Source organism: Dermacentor albipictus, chromosome 1, assembly GCF_038994185.2.
Source record: "Dermacentor albipictus isolate Rhodes 1998 colony chromosome 1, USDA_Dalb.pri_finalv2, whole genome shotgun sequence".
Lineage (NCBI taxonomy): Eukaryota > Metazoa > Arthropoda > Arachnida > Ixodida > Ixodidae > Dermacentor > Dermacentor albipictus.
The window spans coordinates 121,040,531-121,064,191 of record NC_091821.1 but is presented as its reverse complement, the minus strand read 5'-3'; the positions used below and the strand labels follow the sequence as shown (position 1 = coordinate 121,064,191).

General features: G+C 48.1%; 2 protein-coding genes across 9 annotated transcripts in view; one reads left to right on the top strand and one right to left on the bottom strand.

Annotated features, from left to right (window-relative positions):
• LOC135904829 (uncharacterized) overlaps positions 1-23,661 on the bottom strand; it is an 809,532-nt gene that overhangs the window by 510,554 nt on the left and 275,317 nt on the right. The gene's annotated exons all lie outside the window — the stretch shown is intronic.
• Positions 16,454-23,661, top strand: part of LOC135904828 (protein scabrous-like) — a 59,441-nt gene continuing 52,233 nt past the window's right edge. The window contains exon 1 of the mRNA XM_065435813.1: positions 16,454-17,452. Coding sequence (XP_065291885.1) covers positions 16,634-17,452 — 819 coding nt within the window. The 5' untranslated portion in view covers positions 16,454-16,633. The remainder of the gene's footprint in view (positions 17,453-23,661) is intronic.

Sequence of the window (23,661 nt, the reverse complement as noted above, 5' to 3'; positions counted from 1 at the left end):
TTTGCTGGGAAATGCTAACATTCAGGCTTCGTCACGCACTTCGCCACGGAGCGTTTCCGTCTGGCGTAATACGGGGGCTGCATCCCGGCACTGTTTCGATATTGCATGACACGAGAAGCGATATATATGCGACACGATGTATTCCGACACGAGAAGCGTGGCGCGCCGGTGCCTGCGAACGCTGGGAATTGTTGCCTCGCTTGTCGCACACTCAGTGGCACATGAACGACATGGTATTGTAGCGCAAAATACCCGAAAAAACGGATTCTAAGTGACCGTGACCACCACTTACAATCTTCCTTGTCCAATTTGTTGCGCTACAATACCACATCATTCAGCAAACACCTACTCGCCGAAGAAAAAGTTACTCTTCAGCGACACATATTCGGTGACCCAAGTTGGCGAGAGGTTCCTCGAAAAGCGGCACATATTCATGGCGCAGCTCGCCAAAGCGTTTGCGTGAAAGGCGTTCCTTGAAAAACGGCACATACCCAGTCCATTTGTGGCGCAGCCTATTGTTGAAGGACCCTTGAGACGTGGGTTCGATTACACTCAGCATCGAAAAACTTTAAGGGATGTTTCTTGTCAATGTACAGCGGCACACTCCCAGTGCCCAGTTACCTACCTAGTTTCCCAAGTTGGCGTCAAAGACGTCCGTTGAAGAGCGGTACAGAGCCATATAATATACCCAGTGATCCAAGTTGGCATCAAAGAGGTTCATTGAAAACCTGCACGGACCGAGTAGCACATACCCAGTGCTCCAAGTCGGCTTCTAAGAGTTTTGTCGGACATTGGCACCTACACATTCCCGCATCCCGCATCTACGTGAAAGAGGTTCGTTGAAGAGCGGCACGTATGCGTACACACTGCCACATACTCAGTCACCTAAGATGGGGTCCGATGGTAGGTTTCGAACCATGTTACCTCATCACAGGAGCCCGATGCGCTAACCATTCGAGCATGGACCACCCAATGACCCAAGTAGGCGGGGCAACGGTTAGATACAAACATAGGCAGATACAAGCATGAATAGTTGGCTCCCCTAAAGTGCGTGACGTACAATAAGTAATTAAGTACAATAAGTACAAATAAAAGTAATTACTTTTAGCGAAGTTGTAAAGTTTCTTTCGTTTGTTTCTTTTGCATTGCGTTAACAATGTTAGAGACTTGTTCTTTCATCTTCACCAGCTACCATTTGTATAATTTCTTGGTACTCCTTTTTTGCTACTTCACACAGCCGTTTTGTTTCATTTGTCGTGTTACTTATATTGTTAGATATTTGTTCTTTCATGTTTAGTCGCTAACATGTATAATTTCTTTGCACTCCTTTCTTTTTGCTAATTCCCTGTATCCTCCCTTCACGTCATACTCCTTCGGGAGCCGCTGAGGTAACTGAATAAACAAATACATAAATGCTAACGCATTACAACAACAAAAAAAAAACACCCTATATATATCCCATAGTTAGCACCGCGAGTGGCGATTGTATACCCTTGATGCGACATCTACATTGTGGCAAGTCCTTAATAAGTCGACTTCCGGCGTGTTTGTAAGCCGCCAAAATTACTACCGAATGCTTTGAAGGATGCGTTCCAAATCGCAGCTATACCTTGACAATAAAATGGTAACAGTAGAATACCATGTTGACTGCTTGTTGTTGCTCGTCACGCGTAAGGCCGAGTTAGGACTCACTCACTCACTCACTCACTCACTCACTCACTCACTCACTCACTCACTCACTCACTCACTCACTCACTCACTCACTCACTCACTCACTCACTCACTCACTCACTCTCACTCACTCACTCACTCACTCACTCACTCACTCACTCACTCACTCACTCACTCACTCACTCACACGCACGCACGCACGCACACACACACGCACGCACGCACACACGTATATCTACTATTCAACAACAATGTCGAACTCGGCGAGCTACTAATTCATATTACAGGGAAAGCAAAACAGCAGTATGAACGGGAGAAACTAGGACAGCATCACCCGTGTTGCATCGTTTCATTCGGTTTCTCATGTTCCTATGCTGTTCGATTTTTCAAACCCAGAAAAAAACGTACGAAAAACGTTGTCCCATTTACGGAGAATAAAAAAAAAGAAAGTTAAACTTACTTCGATATTTTTTTTTTTTACAGACACAAAAAGAAATTGTTGACGTTAAAACAAGTGTGTGTCTTCATAACTGTCACCAAATGCACGCCAAAGACAATCCGTAAGAAAAGTTACCAAGTCTGCCGACGATTCCGTTCTCAGCTGAGAGGCATCTCCAACGACCCGTGTCAAGCGAAGTGCATAACAATGCGGCATACATGAGAAAGGATTAAACACTTTGGCGAAACGGTGCCGACTCACACTCGAAACAGCAGAAATCTTATTTCCTTTTTCTTGCTCTTTTCTTTCTTCTTTCTCTTTCTTTTTATCTCAGCCAACTTCACAACTGTTCCCCCAACTATGAGTCTTTAATTTAATAACTTACGAATCGAGCGATCGTGGGGTCCACATTTTTCCGATTATTGAGTTATGCACGTCATTCTGGGCTGCTTTTGCAGCACTAGTACTCTAAACAAGGCAAACAATTATGCAACACTTTTAATTGCAGGAAATAGTATGAATGATGATTTCTCTACTGATAGTGATAAGCCAAGCGTCATCAAGTGGCTCTGAATAGCATTTACTGCTCCCTGGGCTACTCGTACGAGGCGACGACGCTGGCAGCCGGAGACCCATATGCAGATATCATCGGCATATCTAGACACCTTCACGAGTGTTCGATGGTTTAGTATTCTTGGGAGACTCGCCAAGAATGTCTACACGCTTGAAGCTGAATGTGAACGGGTACCAGATTCGACAAGTTACCCACGTGCGATTTCTTGGCATTACCTTGGAACACAAGCCACTGTGGTGCCGCGCTGTTGACCACATTGTGGAGTGATCCTCACAGAGACTTCTTGTGCTCAAGCGAGTCGTTGGCATACGCTAGGGCGATCCCCCGGCGCCGATGTTACGGCTACGGCTACATACACCGTTTGTTCCAAGTCGCATCTTATAGCAGTTACCTCTGATGTCATCCTCAGATAGTCAATACGAACGTGTAGAAGCCATACACAGAAAAGGACTTCGACTGTGCTAGGGAGTCCCTCAGCCGGCATTGAACAACAGATGCTCTACGAAGCTCTGAAGAGCCAAAGCAATGTGATGACGACCACCGAAGGGAACTACTAGCCCCGAGAATGACCTATAAGGGGCACTGCGAGCGCCCTTCTATTAATGTCAGGGCAAGGACTCGCTACTGTCGTCTGTTACTAGTTCGCGCAGTGTCCGGGAGCTTGCTGCTGTGTTTCCGTTTGTTCGCGCTCTCATTCCCTATTCTAGTACACTTATGACAGTCCTCTCAGATATATGTTTACGATGTCCTCGTTCGTCAAGCTTATTCAAAGTTTATTGAAAGAGCTCCTCTCCTAGACAACAATATATTTCTCAAAGGCAACGTCTCAGTGCCAGCCGACGGAGCTCAGTCCAGCGTGGTAGGTGTTTTTCATGCGAGGTTTCGCACTCTGCAGTTATAGCTAACGTGGATAATATAAGTATAAAAGCAAAAAACTTAAGATGGAACAATTACGTTAAGTGAGTATACTTGCCGTGGTACAACAAGCATGTAACAACATTTACCTTGACTTTAACCCGCTAGAATTTATTTGCTCATAATGAGTGGTTCATGGTAAAATATCGAATTTTCGCATTTCTTTAGAGAAGCGTTCGGCAGTGAACTAACACTGCAGTATATTTCTCAACTGCTTTTTGAACTGATTTTCCAGATTAGGCCGTTCATCGCAAGTTAATATTATGCGGCGGTAATTTGAAGTAAAGCTAAATTAGGCTTTCAGATGTTTGTAGAACATGAAAAGGTGTGAATCAATATTTATTTCCTTTTCGGTGCTACACGTTAAACTAATTTCAGCAATTTAGCAGTGCTTACTGCTGGAGGAATAGTTATGACAGATCTGTTTAGCGAAACTGACACAACTGCTAGGCCTAGCTTTTGGGGCCAAATATGCATTTCATACTGCAGCCAGCAAGAAGCTTAAGCCTGATTTATTAGTAGTATGGGACACATAGACGATATCATCATTCACCGCAGGAGGTCAAACATCAAGTGAAATCATATCATCTTTGTGCTGCTTTCTTTATGAGGCGGTTATACGTGGCGGTGTCTTATTGACTGGCCAAGCGAATCGATCTCAGTTTGTATACTTAAGCCACGGGCGTTCGAGACATGGTGCTACAAAGGTACTTAGATTTTCCTCTTCAAGGAAGCTTAAGATGCGCTGTAACGCCTCGAGTATACCTTACACACTGCAGTTAGCACTGCAAAGAACTGCCTCATGGTTTCTATTCGAAATGGTTGTGAACGGATGGGTTTCGCGAACAATACGTACCTCGCCATAACGCCATAACAACAGTCGGTCGTTTCCGTTGCGGAAATGACGTCACTGACGTCAATGACGTCCCTCACGAGAGGGCGCCACTGCAACTTCTTGCCACTAATAGCTACTCAGACTATCGGTCCAAATATATATTGCTACGGCATGAGCCGGGCGAGGAGAAGAGGAGGCAGCTTCAAGGCCTCAAATGTGCGGCAATGTTTGATGAGGTCGGCGACCGAGGCGAGACTCTCCTTTCCGATTAAAAAAATGTAAACATCCTCGGCTATGCCTTTGAGAAGGTGTTCAACTTTGTACTCTTCGGACATTCGAGAATAGACCGTTTTGCAAAGCTTCAGGATCGCCTCTATGTACGTAGTACAAGTCTCACCTGGAACTTGAGCGCGCTGAAGCAATGTCTGCTCCGCCCGCTTCCTTTTCGTGGTGGAATCGCCAAAGCACTCTGTGAGGTGAGTAACGAAGCTGTCGCACGTTGTGAAGGTATCTTCACGGTTCTCGAACCACACTAGCGCAGTGTCTGTGAGGAACAGAACCACATTGTCGAGCTGAGCCGTGGAGTTCCAGCCGTTGTACTTGCTCACACGCTTGTATAGTGGGTGAGCCATTCCTCCACGTCCTCGCCGAATTTTCCTGAGAAAGGGCGGGGCTCCATCTGATGCATCCAGGCGCCGGTCGTTCGCACTGGAGCAGCCAGAGGAGGCTGTTGATCGCCGCTGTGGGACATATGGATCTCAAAAGGTGTCGGAGGCAGTCGAGCGAGGCGTCGGCTCCGGCGTGGCACTTGCTGTAGCAGCTCCGTCGTCTTGGTCGAAGTACCCAGCAAAGAGAGGCTGGGTCGGATAGTTATGTTCCCGTGGAATGATCGTGTAACGTTTCGTGGTTTCAGTGGAGAGTGCCTAGTTCCCCTTGGTATTTGTGTTACAAGTGTTTTATTCGGAAGAGAAGATCTTAAAACGGAATTTCTCGTACTACCGCGGTGTACTCATGATGTGATTCTTGGGATTGACTTTCTTCAGGATTGTGGTGCATCCGTTAACTGTGGCACAGGCGAAATTACTTTGAACAGCGCGCTTCTCGCCATCCTTGCCGACACATCCTTACCAGAGAAAAACTATTGTGTTGTTTCAAACGATTTGCTGCAACCGCCTTTGTCGCTATCACGTATCCCTGTCAATTTCACTGCTGCCGACCTTTCATCGTTTGACGCGCAAGTCCAGCCACTTACGTCGAGCTGCGCAAAGAAATATGTGCTCGTACCACGCTCTATCGTGAGAGTAGTGAATGGCGCCTGAAATTTGTGGGCTTTCAATTGTTCTTGCGTCCCTGCTATTCTCCCGCATGATAAAAAGCTCGCTGAATTTGACGAGATTACTTTCAGCTCCATTACAGTTCTAACCGAGGAGGAGCAGTTTCATACTAGCGATCCCCAGCGAAGCATTTCTGAAGAGCAGATCCTACGGATGATCAACAAGGCGCTTCCTTCACATGAGCGCCACGCTCTCGGACAAGTTTTGTGGGCACATCTTTCTATGTTCGATTTCACACAAGGCGACACGCAGGCTTCACTCCCGCGTTCTCGTGCTCGCCACAGAATTGACACCGGATCTGCGCACCCCATTCGGCAAAAGCATTAGCGCGTTTCTTCAACAGATAGGACAGTTATTGCTGAACAGGTGAAAGACATGCTGCGGAAAAGTGTTGTTCAAGAGTCCTCTAGCCCGTGGGCAGCACCAGTAATTTTAGTAAAGAAGAAGGATGGATCGTGGCGGTTCTGCGCTGATGACAGGAAACTGAATGCGGTCACCAAAAAGGATGTGTATCCGCTTCCTAGAATTGATGATGTCATCGATTGTCTACATTCCGCTGCCTACTTTTCATCACTGGATTTGCGATCAGGGTATTGGCAGATACCCATGCACCCAGACGATAAGGAGAAAACGGCCTTCGTGACACCAGACGGCCTTTATGAATTTAACGTTATGCCGTTCGGCCTTTGTAACGCGCCAGCAACATTCGAACGATTCATGGATACTATCCTCCGAGGACTTAAATGGGAAATTTGTTTGTGCTACCTAGATGATGTGGTGATTTTTGGCAGCACATAGAGTGAGCATAACAGCCATCTCAGTCTTGTTCTGGATTATGTCAAACAAGCCGGCTTGATCCTAAATTCCAAGAAATGTCGTTTCGGGGAAACCGAGACGTTAGTACTTGGGCATCTCGTCGACAAAAACGGTGTGAGGCCAGATCCACGTAAGATTTAGGCAGTCAGCTCCTTCGAAGCACCGAAGTCAGTGCGGGTGTTGAGGAGTTTCTTGGGCCTGTGCTCGTATTTTCGTCGCTTCGCCCCAAGATTCGCCGACGTGGTGTACCCCCTAACATGTCTTCTCCAAAAAGCCGTCCCTTTCAACTGGACATCGGCTTGCGACGACGCGTTCCGCCAGCTAAAATTTCTACTAACGTCAGGGCCCATATTACGTAACTTCGATGCATCCTCACCTACGGAAGTGCACGCTGATGCCAGTGGCATCGGCATCGGTGCCGTACTAGTGCAACGTCATCAAGGAGCTGAACACGTTGTGGCTTATGCTAGTCGCTCTTTGACTAAGGCGGAACGCAATTACACTGTGACTGAGCAAGAATGCTTGGCGGCTGTTTTCGCTGTCCACAAATTCCGGCCCTATATCTACGGACGCCCGTTCACTATCGTTACTGACCACCGCACGTTATGCTGGTTGGTGAATCTCCGTGACCCGAGTGGACGACTGGCACATTGGGCTCTTCGACTGCAGGAGCATCCTACTTCGTTATTTCCTACAAGTCCGGGCGTCGCCACGCAGATGCGGACTGTCTCTCCCGCCTTCCTCTGACGACGACGGAGTGTGACGAAGACAATTTTGATTACTGTTTTGCTCCCATTTCTTCTACATTCCGAGACTCGATGACTTTCAAAGCAGAGCAGGAAAATAATATTAGTTTGGAGCATCTATTCGTAGCCGCATCGCGTCCTGGAGCCACCGGTCGATTTTGTGTCCGTGACGGCCTGCTTTACAAGACCAATTATTCGGCTAAAGGCACACGCTTCCTTCTGGTGGTGCCGCAGAGTCTGCGAGCGGATATACTGAGAGCCATGCACGACGATGTGACCTCTGGCCATCTAGGATTTATCATAACTTTGAACCGTACACAGGAGCGTTTTTACTGGCCCGGAATGCGGGACGCAGTCAAGCATTACGTCGCCAGTTGCGAACAATGTCAACGCTACAAGCACCCTATATGACCGCTCCGCCAGGTCTTCTCCAACCTCTGCCGCCGCCTCGCCTGCCATTTGAACAAGTGGGTAACGATCTTCTGGGCCCATTTCCCCGATCATCCAACGACAACCGATGGGTGATCGTATGCGTCGACCATCTGACCCGTTACGCGGAAACGGCGGCCGTACCATCTTCAACAGCTGCGTCCGTTGCAACGTTTTTGCTTCGATTCATTATTCTTCGACATGGTCCCCCCGTGTCATCACTAGCGATCTCGGTCGTCAGTTCGTTGAGGACGCCGTAGAAGAACTGCTTCGTCTCTGCAGTTCGCAGTTCCGTCATTCAACGCCTTATCACCCTCAGACAAATGAGCTTGTAGAACGTACGAACAGAACTCTAACATGCTGGCCACGTACGTATCTTCCGATCACACAGACCGGGATGACGTACTCCCCTTCATCACCTATCCTTGTAATACTGCAAAGCATGAGACGACCGATTACAGTCCTTTTTATCTCCTTTACGCACGTCCATCGCTAAGCTTCATTGACACTATACTGCCGTTTGACTTTCACAGCGAGTACTCTGTTGCCAAGACGCTTTGTCTTGCCGAAGAAGACCGGTGTATCGCTCGTCTTCGTACTGTGGCATCGCAACACCGATCGAAAGAGCGCTATGACAGCCGACACCAGTCTGTGTCGTACACTAAAGGAGACTTTGTGTGGTTGTAGACTCCGGAACGTAAACGTGGCTTATGCGAAAAGTTTTTACCCCAGTACTAGGGCCCATTCGTCATTGTAGATCGCTTGAGTGACTTGACGTACGTGGTGGCACGCTTGACATCCGCTGGTCGTCGGTCTAGCCGGACCCAGTTAGTACGTGTTGCTCGTCTTAAGCGGTTTCACTCTTCGCTTTCCGAGTGATTTGGACTTGCCCAGCGGGCTTCGTCTGGGAACCGGGGAATGCTACAGCATGAGCCGGGCGAGGAGAAGAGGAGGAAGACGTTAGCTGGCGCAGCCTCGTGACGCCATCTTATCTTCACCATCAACCTCGTCGCTTAAATAAAGCCGGTTCAACATTAACCGCAACAATATGTATAAACTTCTCCTAATGTTGTAATAACGTTTCATTTTGATTGATTGATTGATTGATTGATTGATTGATTGATTGATTGATTGATTGATTGATTGATTGATTGATTGATTGGTTGGTTGATTGATTGAACTCTCGGTTATGGTCATGCATTCCTCTGGTAAATCTGCTCGCAAAAGCACTTGAGGACGCACTGATGTCAGGTACAATGTGTTAACTCCGCATCACAATGTCCTAACTGCCTATTCATTGACATTTCCTCGGACAAGACTTTCCAGATTTATTATTAATCACACGAGGAATCCGGCTGCAAAAGAAAAAAATGGTAGGTGACCCTAATCTTTGACTTAGGTGTCTATTGTGGCACTCGTACCTCGGCGCTGTTGTTCTTTAGGTTAAGCGAGCGAACGTCTTTCCCCTGGCACGATGTGCGGGCGAGGAGCGAGGGAGAGCGAGGAGGAAGCGCAGCGCGCGCTACCTGGCGGGGTGCAGTCCCCTAGCGAGCAGTGCACAAAGCTCACCTTATGTTCCCTCTCCGGTGCTGACGTCAGAGCATGTAACGAGCGCACGCGCAGCAGCAACAAGTGAGCGAGCGAGCAGGTGAGAGCCGGGAGAGAAGCAAGAGAGGAGGGAGTGACGTCACATACGCTCTGCTAAGCAGATGTTCAGTCTATGCCAGGCAACCGTTTTCCATTAATTATTCGGTTAAATACCATGCCACCTTCTTGTGTGTGACGTCACTAGCTACGTCATTACTTCCACTTTCTAGTTCCGGGTTTGCAGGATTTCCGCCAAAGTCGTGCTCACGTGGCGGGTCTCTAAAGTCTACGATTCTATTCTTTGGTGTTCAGTAATGAGTGATTTCTAATTAATTGTAATTATTCCAGGCACTTCTGTAATTCAGCTTGTAACTAAACTTATGCTGTGATATCATATCTATAATAAAAGCCATAATTCTGTACTGTACTATTTTTCTTTTTTTTTTTCATTTTGAATTTCGTCTCCGGTCGTCTCAGGAGGTGAACTGAAAGTGCTGCGCAAGAAACAAGAGTGTCACTCGATGCTCGTGCCACTAAAAATAAAATTTAGGTTTTTATTGTAGCTTATGGCATTTCAATCCTTGCAACGCCAGGTCCCAGCCCTCAGTGAGGAACGCGCAAAGTGGAGCGTCTAATTGCCTCGCCGCCTGCGCGTCGGGCTGGAAATTATGCTCCCACTATTCCCTCACTTCACCAGGAGCCACCGTACTGCAGTGGTTGAAATATCTGGCTCCAAAAAGAAATTATATCTTCCTATGCAGCTATATTCGGTTGACTACAGCGATAAAATCGTTTAGCAAATGGCTGATTATACGTTAGTAAAGTAAAATATGGGGTGCCAATAATCTGGTGAAATTTTGTAATAGCCTACTACGTATTCCATATTATGATATGATAGTTGCTATGTAGGGTCTCTAGATAGTCGTATACAAGATGTTGCAAGTTACCGAGTCACAACTTTAAATGCCGCCGACAGAGAAGGATGTAGTGCAAGGATTTTTTTTTTCTTTTTTAGATGACAGACACATATCCTCAGCTGGTGACTTCGTTTATGATCATATGAATAGCTACCAGAATTACAAGGAAGAACACTGCGGATGAGTGTTTAGGCACCTAGATGTTTCCAACGACTACGGTGAGACGTTGACATCGCGTAATAATTATCTCCGCATTTTCTTTCCATCATGTTCTTTGTGGCTTTAGCAATTCTGCTGACAAAGTTGCTCTTTCAGGGACGAAAATCCGACAGGCTGCACTCCCCCCCCCCTTTTTTTTTATCGTTTTCTTTACTTGCGTTTGCAGTGTTTCAATTTTTCTGGGCAATTTGTGCAGCATTGACGCGTGCGTTACTACGTGGTCCGTTTCACGTTGAGGGTTTGCTATATTGTGAAACCGAGCTAGAACGTAAGGGTGAATTTAGACGTACTGGATGGTGTTCTCTGACAGCTCAAGGGTGTACATTGTAGGATGTCGAAAATGTCGACCTGGCGTAAAGTATAGCAAATCGAAGGACCTGTTGCCGTTCATGATGTTCAAAATATCGCTCTAGGAGTTCTTCAGTTCAACCTGTTCAGCCCGCCATCAGAAAACGGGAGTGAGGGTTTCTGGAGAAATTGAGAATCAAGGGTAGTAAGGTACTTCCTACGGAGCCTTTTCTCGATAAAGTGACAGCGAAACCTAAGCGAAGTTCGATAAGGCCCTCACAAGAGCGATCTGTGCTAAAGCGGTACGCCTCTATCAATTAGAGGAAACAGCAACTGCAGGATTTCTTTCTCTTTTCTTTTTTTTTAGCTTGTCAGGCACTCAGACATGCTTTTGTAGAACCGCGATGAAAGATAAAATGGAACGACAGGATGGTGAGCCTGCTTCGATACCATCAGTGGGAACGGTGGCTTGGTTTTCTTTTCATTACTGTTCTTTTTTTCTACGAGCGGGTGTTTCTGTGCACTTATATTTGTTCGATTTTTCAATAAGCTTTCAATCCATAGTAGCCGTCCTGCGCTGACGCTCTTTTCTTTCTTGTTCCTTGCTTTGCGGCACTGCATTTCATTGGTCATGTATTATTAATTCGCCCAGCAGTCTATCCCACTCAGAGGTTAGGTACTGAAGAAAGCCGAACGGATTTCTCTAAGTACGAGCTCGCATGCCCGTTCGCACTTTTTGAAAACAGGGGCACGTCCTTCTCTGCGTGCTGCCGCTAACATCTGTTGATATAGGTGAGGTAAATTGTGTGATTTAGCGTGCTAAGTCACTTTGTTGCTGATTTTCGATGAATGGGAATCACGTCATTCCGTCATGTAATACGTCCTCCATAAAAAGGTCCGATCACATCCCGCGACAAGAGATGCACGTCGAATTTCATGCTTAGAGGAATGAACCTTTCAGGTACTTCAGACCACTGAACTTAATGTTGCGCAAACTGGATGAAATTGTGTCTGGTATAAATTATTACACCCGCAAAGTAACGTCAACGGTAATTTAAGATTAGTTGCATGAATTCGCTTAATTGTATTGCACAAATTCTGATTTCTTTGTGTTTCTTCTTTTTGCTGCTTTTTGCTTCAAGAAAAATAAAACTGAAGACAGATGGGGGGGTTTTTCTAACGCAATTATGTTTCTTTCTTCCTCTTATATTTTTTTTTTTCGAAGCATGCGGAAGCCCGCTTCCGGTCGCGATTTCCCGGCGCTCATCAAAGGCACTTCAACTTTGAGCACATCTAAGCGCGTACCCTGTTTCTGCATTCGCTGTGGTCAAAGAGTTTAAAAACAAAAATGGGTGTCTACGTAAGCGATCTTGCTTCCAGTTCCAATGCACATCGACGGAACTATGACAGTCGGATGAGCGCTGAGAAATGCAACGTTTCGCGGTTGAAAGCTGTGATTTTTAAGCGCCGACAAGGCGCGATATACAATTCACGCGAGGCGAAAGCGCTACGAGTTCCACACCAGCACCCCACAGTTCTTCGACGAGAGAAAAACTGCGCTTGAAGCCAGCGTTCGCACAAGTGGCGCTGTTCTGTTGAGAGAGGTTTGATCTTAATACGTAGAGAACTGAGCTAACGGCATTGGCTACGACCGCAAATAGTGCGTATCAAAACGCCACAGCAAGTTACTGACGAAGAAAAATTAAAAGTGTGGGGAGCGACATGACATCAATCAGTTAATAAAGATAGTTTGTTTCCAACATAACAGTTGAGGGTCACCCCGGGCGAAAAGCAGCGAAATGCAGCTTGAAGGTGCCTGGAGACCCGTATATATATACACAAGGCAGCACACACAAAAATTAATAGATAACGTGAAAAAAAAGCACACATAACGAACAAAAATGTTTAAACTAGTATAGAAAAAGTAATGACATAAAAAAGATGAACATAACCGATACATACATTTAAGATGCGTGGGTGTTACTAGAAGTAACAGAATTAATAATGGCATCACATGGTTACAGCAAAGTAATAATTTGTTAAATACGAATAACAATAATAAATCCAAAACACATAATGCTTACTTACATACTTAAAGACGTAATGCAAGAAAACATGGCAATCAGGTACAATGAAATGAGAGTGTAGGAATAAGAAACGAATGGGAAAGCTTAGTACGATGTTGAAATAATGTATTCGCGCAACTGTTTTTTTACAAACGTTGTTAAAATATGCCAAAGATAACCTAACTTTCCCACTCATTCGTTTTCAGGCCAATGACAGCTCCTTCGCCCCCATACTTTAGAGAGTAATTAGTCAGCTCGACAGATTGCCCAGGGCTGTTATTGCGAGAAAGAAAGAAAGAAAGAAAGAAAGAAAGGAAAAGAAAGGAAGAAAGAGAAAGTCTTCAAAAGCATGAAATTATGGTAACACCCCCCTCCCCCCCAAAAAATAATAATAATAAGCGCATATCTCCACGCACTGTGTAACCGGTGCAAGCGAAAGCTTTCGAGAGCGACGAAACGGTGCACCTCGATAAGAGACGCGCAGCGGACTTGAAACGCGCCCGGCAACCGTCGGCTAAGGCAGCGGAGAAAGGCGACACAGCGCCGCCAGCGCCTACGGCACCTGAATCGTGGGACGCCACGAAACTCTCCCGCGAGAGCCATGTGTGTCTCGAAGCGCTCACAGTTGGCGTTCGCACGATAGAAGTAGGCGTGCCATTGTGGCCTAATGATTAGAGCGTCTGTTTGCATGTGCTGGGGGGACTTTTTCTGTTCACACATGGGACAGCAGTCTTACCACAAATCGGCTTACGTATAACTATATGTACTACCACTACCGATTCACCAATGCCCGGCTCTGGTTTCTGTGGAATTAGGCAACCAAAGCAATAAACGGTGCCTAAATATCGCGACTGCAACAAACATACGCCTGCAAGTGCATAATTTCTTTATTAAAGCTTAGCTCTCTATGCCTTCTTCCCCAGGTTTTGGTGTGTCTGCTCGGTCGGTTCCTCACCGAGTAAAGTGTGCCGATCCCGGAGATCGTGCAAGGAAATCTGGGCGATACCGAAGACGCCGTCACGTAGGTCGAATGCGTGGGTCTCTTCGCCTTGCCGGGCAGGCACGTAACCGCTGTGCTGCGATATGCGGTGCAGACTATGAATAGTTTTACAGCATTTAGTTAACTGCTTCACAAAAGAACAGCGCTCAATGGATTCCAACATACGCTTTCAATTCGCATAATTTTATTTTTTGCGTTTGAGCGATTCCGCAAGACAACAGCCACCACGGCTCGGAGGGCTTCCCAAAGAAAGCTTCGCTTTAAAAATCTTGAAACTCGCCAGTGACCACGACGAAACAGCACGAGCGATGCGAGTGAGCCGTCTGTAAGGCTACAGCCGCCGACTCTTTACACTAGTATGATTGCGTGCCCTAAGGAATTACAGAATTGAATTCTGGTGTTTTACGAGCCAGAACCGCGATTTCGTTATGAGGCACGCCGAAGTGGTCCACTCCGGATAAATTTTGAACAGCAAGGGATCTTTAACGTGCCCCCAGTGCGCGGGACCCGGGAATTTTTGCACTTCGGCCCCACCGAAATGCGGCCGCCGCGGCCGGCATTTGATCCCACGACCTCGTGCTTAGCAGCGCGACACCACTGCCGCTAAGCCACCGCGGCGGGTGAATTACAGGGGAAAGAATCATCATCATAGAAGAGCAGAACGATACAGGCAGACAAGCCAATTCTAACAATGAGACAGAGCAGGACGCAAGCAGGTAGTTTGCAAACAATCCAACAACCCGTCAACCCGCCCAGTCATGCCCACTACGTCATCGAATGGATTACTAACTTCGGAAGCAGCTAGGTGACCTTCCTCTAAATGTCTACTACACTCGCTCGAACTAACTATATAGAGTATAGGGTTCGGAGAGACTGTACGGTTAAATCCATAAGCCGGGGTCTCACGCTTTGTAGCGAGCGCAGAGGCTGTGTTTTGTAAGGTTCGTTTTCTTTTTTTTGTTTTTCTTATCATCCGTTTCGCTGATTGGCCGATCCCGGCGATAGCCGGGGTTGCGCCTAAGTGCGAACCAATGACGAAGGCCAATATGAATGAAAAACGAAAAACTTTACAAAGAACGGCCCCAAGACACCCAATCAAATTTTGTCTGATGTCGCTGAGACTCCTATGTTATAGAGCTATGCCAGAGATTGCATCAACAGCTGAACCATTGCCGGTAATTCTGGGAAAGCTATAGAGCCGTCTGGATCCACCAACGTCTCCCTGCTCCTCCTCCCGCAAATGCTAGGATTTGGAGCAGATCGGAGGCAGGAACCAAAAAGAAAGAAAGAAAGAAAGAAAGAAAGAAAGAAAGAAAGATGACCGAAATCTACCATAACAAGAAATGCGCGAGAGCTTTTCTTTTTTTTCTCTCAACTGAGCCAAAGCACTACCTTCGCGTTTTATCCCTCAAGACGAGCAACGCCGATAGAACAAGCAACTGAAATAAAGTTAGTGAAATCGGAGAAAGACAAAAGGAAGCAAATAAAACCTACTAAAAGGACTCAAAACTAAATAAAGAGGCAGCATAAAATCGTAACGCACATTACTGAGGCTATTTCTCTTTCTTTCTTTTTTCCTTAGCGGTGTGCGAGAGTCAAACAAGCACACAATGAGAGACACCGTACAGAGAGGCGGTTCCTTTTTGTCAATAGATGACAAAGTCCGGGAACAGAGAAGACAAAAACCAAACAGCAACATACGCCTGAAATCTTGGGATTTTGTCGCCCCCCGAGTAGCGGCCTCAAAGACATCGATGCGACAGGAAGCCAAATGCAACAGGACGGCATGTCCACTGTGTTGACGTAGACAACCCTTCGGAGGTTATCTACTCGAAAAATACATACAAAAGGCCAGTACAATAATAAATGTTGGTATAAGTGCATACGGGTAATTTAAGTGACTGACTGATTGACTGATTGTAACGTCTCGGATGCAAAAGATGAACACACGGGTCATGAGAGGCGCCGTAGTGGAGGGCCCCCGATTAATTTTGTTTTCTGAAGTTTTTTTTCCCGCGCTCACATAGCTCGGAACACACGCGTGTTGCATTTTACGCCATCTACATGGGGCCACCGCGTGACTGGGACTGTAACTGGTCGCAAGAGCATTACATGGGGTGATATGCCTACTGCTACCCATTAATTCACGGAGACTTCCCAAACTCAGACTATATACACACACGGACAAACCGGAGAGGGAGCAGTATGTGTCACCAAATAAGAGCCTAGACGCAGGGGACGAGACAAATAAAAGAGAAAGAGAATAAAAAGACGAGAGAAGGCAGAACTCGGCGGCCACCAGGTGCAGATCCCGACTCCGATGGGAGGGGAGCGCCAGCAGGGGAAAAAGAGAGACGGCCCACAATCAAGAAGAAAAAAGGGGGGAAGCGGTACACGGGAGAGGAAACGAACGGCAGCCGCAGAAAAGGACGGGAACAAGAGGCAGGCCAAGCGCAGAGCGAACGAAAGCGCTCGATCCGAAAGAAATCGAACGAGCGAGGGCTGGCGGGAGAGAAGGTAGAAGCAAGGAGGAGAGGCCGAGAGGAGGGGGGGGCGCTCGACGGAGAGACATGCCGCGAGGCTGGGGTGCCGAAGCCAGAATCGCCGCAGCCGCGGACTGAATCAGGACGGCAAGGACTTCGCGTTCGGATAACATCACCACCGCCTCGGCGTGCCTCGGCGCGCGCTCCACGGCGACGACAACCGGGCTGTCCCGGCGGGCGCGCAGGCCGCGTGCACTAGACCGTCTGTGCCGGACACGGTTTCCAGGACCTGTGACACTCCTCAAGTCGCACAGATGCGGCTGTGCGCGCTTGCGATGACACGGTGCAGCCTTGCACTGGCACTGGTCATGTACCTGTGGCAAGTCGGGGACGCCGGTTCTTCGGATAATGACGCTGCGCTGGGCAACGTGGTGCGCGAACTCCGTGCCGAGTTGCAAGCCCTACAGCGGGGCCGCGACCAGGACCGCGCGGCGTTGCGGCGGCTCGAAGAACGACTCGCAGCCACAACGCCGTGGACAACGAGCACTGCGCCTGCAACCACAGCGCGTCCGCCCCGGCATCGCCGGCCGCGCCGGCAGCACGAAGAGCAGCGCGCTTTCGCGCGGTCCCTGCGCGTGCTGGAGCAGGAGCGTCAGTCACTGGACCAACTGGAGAACCAGCTGAAACGCGTGCGGGACGACCTGCAGGAGGTGGCACGCGAGCGGCCGGCCGACGCGCAGGCCCTGCTGAGGGCCGACTTGGACCGGTTGCAGCTGCAGCTGGACGCCCTGCGTTCAGGACAGCGCGACGAGGTGTCAAGGACTGAAGCGCGCGACCGTGCACACCGTGCCTCCGTGGACTGGTTGCGCAGCACCGTCGATCAGATCAAGGCCGAGCTCGCCGAGCTGTCGCGGCAGGACAACGTGACCGTGGCGCTGGGCTTGAGCCGGGGCTTCGAAGGCGAGGCGGCGCGGCTTAGGGCAGACCTGGCCGACCTGCGAGACCAGCTGCAGGCCTTTCGGGCGACACAACAACGGTGCGAGGCCGGCGCCGCACAGGCTGCAGGAGAGCGAGCTGAGCTCCGGGCACTGTTCCAGAGGCAGGCTGTCCAACAGCGACAGCTGACGCAGCAAGTAGGTCTCTCAGCCGTTTTATGAAGAGCGCTGGCTCAAATCACTACGCCGCCGGCTAGCGTGACTTGAGTCAGGGCGCAAGAATTGCCGCAAAGTCCTGACTGTCGGCAGTCCTGAGGTCATATCACGCGTACGCGTGCGATGTCGGCCAGTTTATACTGCTGTAGGCTTAACAATTTCCTCAGATGTTTACTTCAGCCAAGATAAACGAAGAAATAATCGGCTATAGGCTACCAAAATGAAAATTTAAACAAGACACGGACGTTCGTTTTCTTTCTTTTTATTTTATTTTTCGTAAGTATGGCGTTCATGTACAAACAACAAAGTATCGTTCGTTCGGTTAAGGTTATGTATATAGGAATAGAGCTCTAGTCCCCAACTACGAATAAACTGGAATTATCAAGAGGATGCTAGTATGAATGCACATAATGCCGCAAGTACCTCACTCAGTATGCTCCCGTCTAAATTATTTGGCCATCTATATGATGGAAATCCAGGCGACTCCATTCACGTACGATAGAGAAAGTCTATGATATATATATATATATATATATATATATATATATATATATATATATATATATATATATATATATGAAGACAGAGTACTTGAATGGTCCTATATTGAAAATACAGTCAAGAACACTCCACACCCGAAAAGAAGTGCGTCGGCACATGACTTGTGAATCTCTCCAGCGCTATCTAAGCAAGACAAAGGGGTCACAGTAAGATGGAGACATGGAGAGATCAACACTAAAGGCAAAGACTCAGCGTAGAGGCAGCGTTTCGACAAGAGGCCTTGTCTTCGTCAGGGCGCGGACCTTGTCGAAGCAATGGCTTCGGATTCTCGTGTTCGACTACTGTTGAAAAATCCCAGAATTAAGAAACTCATACCAAACGTGCTCTGTAAACGTCCGCGAACTGCAGATAGAGAACATTGCTAGGCGTAGCGCGGATACTGCAGCAAGTTAATGCGCATCTGAGAGAGTAAGCACCGTTCACCACGCATTCATGTGTTGCTGACACGTTTAGCAAAGCGGCACCTTCACTCTTCAGATCCTGCCTGTTGTTCTTCCTAGTGCCTCCGCTGCGTCGCACTGCCTATTTGAATAATGAATCTCACTCTACGGCCAACAATACGGTGATAGGCCTACTTCATATACAGATACTCACGGACCATTCGGAAACGTGGTAAGCAGCTAAGGGCCCGTAAAAAAGTCATATTTAATGTGGACACAATTTTTTTATGCTTTAATTTAACCAGTTTTACCCCTTCACCTTTCGTTCACCACTCCACCTTTCCTTATCCAACGTTCATATGTATAGCACTCCGGGGTCGATTTCACGAAGTTCTACGTTGGTAAAAACTGCGTGTCATTGGCTGGCCGTCTACGCTAACAAAATGTTCGCTACATAACGATGCGTCGACATCTGTTCTTGCGAATCGATCTAGTGTACGAACTACTTGCGAACACACGCTATGAGCCCGTTGCGCACAAAGTTCGTACGCCAAAGTCGTTCGCACGAACACGAACTGACCACTCGTGCTGTCAATATTAGCGAAAGCGGCAGCTATAACAGTCCTTACGAACCGCAAAATAACACACATCCGGACCTTCGATGAGTGAGGCCAGCAATTCATAGCCAATTCATGGGATCCAGCAATTTATGGGCAATGCCTAAATCGTAAAGTTAGAATAACACACCTTAGAATAAGAATGGTATGTCGTAGTTAAAAAACAAACAAAAATAAAAAAACACTAGGCCACAACTTAGCACTGCTAACTCTCTCTGACGTCTCGACAGCTCTGCGCGCGTTAGGGGCGACCTTGAACAAACTCATCTATCAAAGAGACATTTCTATAGCTCGTACCTCTTACAGACTTGCGACTGTGTGCACACTGTGACACTGCTCGCGTACGCTTAACCCACCTCGCTCTAGGTTTATGTTAGATACCTCCAAAGTGGATGAAGTCTGCCTAAGATCCTATAAATGCGTGAGCGATGGTGAGATCGAGCCTTTGTTTTCCAGCACAGTAGCCCAACAGAATGTTTTAGAATTTTGGAACCAAGCAAATTACGGGCCACAAGCGCGCATGCGCAGAACCCTAACCAGTCGTGGGTTCTTGTGTTCGCGTTGACCCAAGACCCAAAAATCGAAAACTAGGGTGGGTCCCCAAGCCGTCTTGTGTCGCCCTCGGGGGCGACGAGAAAACACGCGATCGCCGAGGGAGACATACGAGCAGCAGCCATCCAAATTTCATACAAAGTTGGAGTGTTCCTAGTGATTTGCGGCGTCTTTAGAGGCAAGAGACTGAAGGCAACGCAAGACGACGCTAGCTGAACTCGGGTCGGCGTCATTTGACCACCCTTGGCTTAAAAATGGCAGACACAAGTCGTACAGATAAGAACATAGCCATTATTTTTATTACGAACTATTTCAAGCCTCGTTTTTCTTTCTTAAAATAGCATTCCTTTAGGTTTTACTCGTAAAAAGGCTCTTGTTCTTTCGCTTTCAAGCGCCTTCTATTTCCACCATTGCGGCGTTCCGAGCGCGCCACCCAACGCTGCTCTTGTCCCAATCTTAAACTCTGATGCGCCTCCGAACCCCAGAGCAACCGACGCAACGCGGCTTGGGGCCCCAAAGTCTCCGGGCCCCAATTCTAATGCTCTTTACCCATTGGGCCACGACCGCACGCATGCTTCTTGTGCCAAAGTGAAACGCCTGACGCGTGCGTCACGTGCCACTTTCTCGCATTCTTCCCTCGTGACTTAAAGACGCTGTGTTCGACCGGACTGCCTTCGGGATACTGCAGTGCTTTCAGGATCGGCCCCTATGTTATGTTGGATAGCCGTGGGTACGTGAAGTTTGCCCATAATGATATCGCATTAAAACAGCGAAGCGAACGTTGGCATGTTTTCGTGAGTTTGGACAGCAGCGAAGATGGAAATATGTGTCCGAGTTGTAGTATACATCCGTGATGGCAAAGAGCAGCGAAAGTCGGGCAGCTTTACCATGGCACCATGAATGAAATTCACGAAAAGAACTACTGCGCCGCCCCGAAAACGGAGCCTCGCCGTTTTACGAGCGCGCCGTGGCTTCTTGACGTCTACAAAAGTGAACACTGACCATATTTAGCGTCACGCACACGAACTGACAGACGTTAACTGCACAGAAACTTACAGCATCCGCAAAAAAAGCGGCACTACTGATCTTGTTCGTGGGGACTTGGCCCTCGCATCCAAAACAGAAAATGAAATCACACCGACGAGAACGCATTGTAACATGACACGGCTGCAAAGGGCGAGGCAACCAAATACTTTAGTTAATACGTACGATAATCGCTATAAACAGGCCACGCGGGGTACATTAACTGTACTATTGCAAGTGCCACAGCCGCACTAGAAGACGTTATGAAAATGCGTCAACCCACTGAATGTATATTACTTAAGACCTCAGTAGTTAAATGACCTCCTAATTCCGCCACATTCACCCCAACTAGCAAAATCAGCCTGGGATGCTCTTCTACATTTCATCTCTCCTATTTTCACCCTGTTATTCCCTTCCTATAATACATCATAAACATTTCCCTTACCGCTTCCTAAGAGGCCTGATGCATTGCAAGAGACTCTGGTTTCCTTGTTGACGTGTGAAATAACAACACCGAATGTGTTCTAAATAATTGATTAAAACGTAAGAAAAGAAAGAGAGAAGGAAAGGTGGGGAGATTAGCTAAGGACGCGCCCGCTTGCCTACCTTACACTATAAGAAGTAACTTTGTCATTAGCCCATTCAAGGGGCTGCGAAATTTTTGAAATTTTCAATTTAAATTTGAAAGTGTGGGTAGCGTGATGTGCAGTTCGGCGAAATTCACTCAAACACAGCACCGAGCAGCACGCGTCTTCTGGGATCTAAAAACGGTAAACACGTGTTCTGGACTGGAAGAGCTCTAATAAATTAACGAGTTCGTGCGTTCTGGTCAATACAGTGTTCGTTGATGCATTTCTACCATGCACACCCGTGAGCAAACGTATTAGGACTACAGGCTTCCCGAAAAAAAAAGGGGGGGGGGGGGGATTTATTTCCAATTCAGATGCGCAAAAGCAAATTGACGAGTGTACTGCAAAGTTCGCAATGCTAGGTTTAGATCACAGTCCTGAATATCAAGTCATAGGCGGAGAAGAAAATCTGCTTTATCGCGGAATCTCTGGTCTGTATACTTTTGCTCAGGGAGTACGTCCTCGTGACCGTGTTGACTGTCATAGGATGATACGCAATTTTTATCTACATTCATTCGATTAAGGTAGTCGGGAAGAATAAATAACTGGGCCTACGCCACGCTTCCTAAAGGCCGATCCACACGACGGACCAAATTGCTCTTTTGGACCGCGGTCTGCGCATCACGTGTTAGGACGTCACCAGTTCGTGCGTACCGCCGTTGGCCCGCGCAAGACCGCGGTCCTCGCGGTCCAACAAATCGCCGAGGCTTTTCCCGCTTCAGTTTTGGCGGCGGACCGCATGCAAACCGCAGCGATTTTGGCGTAGCCAACGAACGTTGTCCGGTAACAGAGTTTCTTCAGCCAAATCTAATCTATAAAATCTAATCTAAACTAATCTTATAGTCTTCGGCTCGGCAAAAGCCAGTCGTTTCATGTCCGCCGTTCCGCCTATACACGTGTGTGCAGCAGATATATTTTTTAACTACCATGTCCTCTTGGAGTGACGAGGAGGTTTTTTATGTTGTATCCTTCGTTGAGCAGTTCCCGGCTTTGTGGGACTCGAGCCGGAATGATTACAATGATAACGCGAAAAAGCGTTAGTGTAGCTGGTTGTTCTGCCCTGCCGACTGCTATGGCGGTCCGCTGTGTGGATGTGCTCTGCGCCAGACCGGACCGCGGCGGGCCGTGACGTCTCATCACGTAACCGAGCGGCCCGCGGACTTGGTCCGTCGTGTGGATCGGCCTTAAAGAACATATGTGTTCACGGTACTGTGCAGCGATACAGCACATGATGTGCACAGAACTGGCGTTCACAAATTGCGAGTCGCACCATAAAAAAAAGAAAAAAAATTAAAAAAAGAAGGGAATACGCATGTATGTGACAGGTTTCTACAGCCATTATTAATAAGCAACGATATTCACTCAAGTATCTCGCCTGCCGTATATTTGGACACCTTCGGACTAGTGTGCTGAAATACAGTGTATGCGATCGCGTTCCTTTGTCGCTTCTGCAGTGCTGGGCACCACGTCGCATCGTATACGTGTGCTTCCAAATCAAGGTTCCGCAATTTCAGGTTCTTGGGCTCAAGAGCGAAATAATCATTTTAAATGGGGGCGGGGCGGGCATAAAGAAAAAAAAAATGCACGCCGCCCAAGCCGTCAAACTTTCTTCAGGCGAATGGATGTCCTAGATTGCGCGACGCGACCTGGCTTCCTAGGGGATAAGTGGGCACACGCAATGGTGCCTCTTCGAGCAGACGACGAATGCGAGCGACGGCAGCCAGTGAAAGAAACAAAAAATAAATAAAACTGCGAGCGCCAACCATTACTCCTTGTCGAACCGGGAGCCGACACGTCCTGCCGTATACGGCCATGGAAAAATAAAAAAAGCGATAAAAGTAACCTGGCCATGCCATCGACGGAGGGCCCACGATGAGCCGCCAGGCTACTACGTCCCCCCCGTTGCGGGCCGCCCCGCGCGAGCGGCAGCTGGCGGCCGTGCGCGGGGCAGCTGCGGCTCCCCCCGCGCCCTAATTGGGGCCGGGCGGCGGAGGAACATATCACCCTGAGCCGCGCTTCCTGCCCCCGTGCGTATACTATGCCAGGGGTCATCGGGCAGGGGCTCTGGGCTTCCTTTGCACGTGTCCCACCCACCGCCGGGGCTCCTGCGCGCAGCCGGCAATGCGTGCGCGCACTCGCCAGCGAGTCGCCACCTACGGCCGCTACTGGCTCGACTGAGGTCGCAACGAAGGCAGCTATACCTGTGGAATGACAGTGGCGTAGCAACACACAGCTTTCACACGAGATGAAGCGGAACACTGCGCTCCAGTGGCAGGATATATTCCACTTAACTGAAAAGAACCAGAAGACACATATATGTGGCGCTAATAAGACTAGTGAACGAAATTAACCGACGGAGCACGAGAGAAAGAGTCAGCAGGCATCAGCCATTCCTCTAGCTCTCGGGACAAATTCACGAAGCTCTTGGT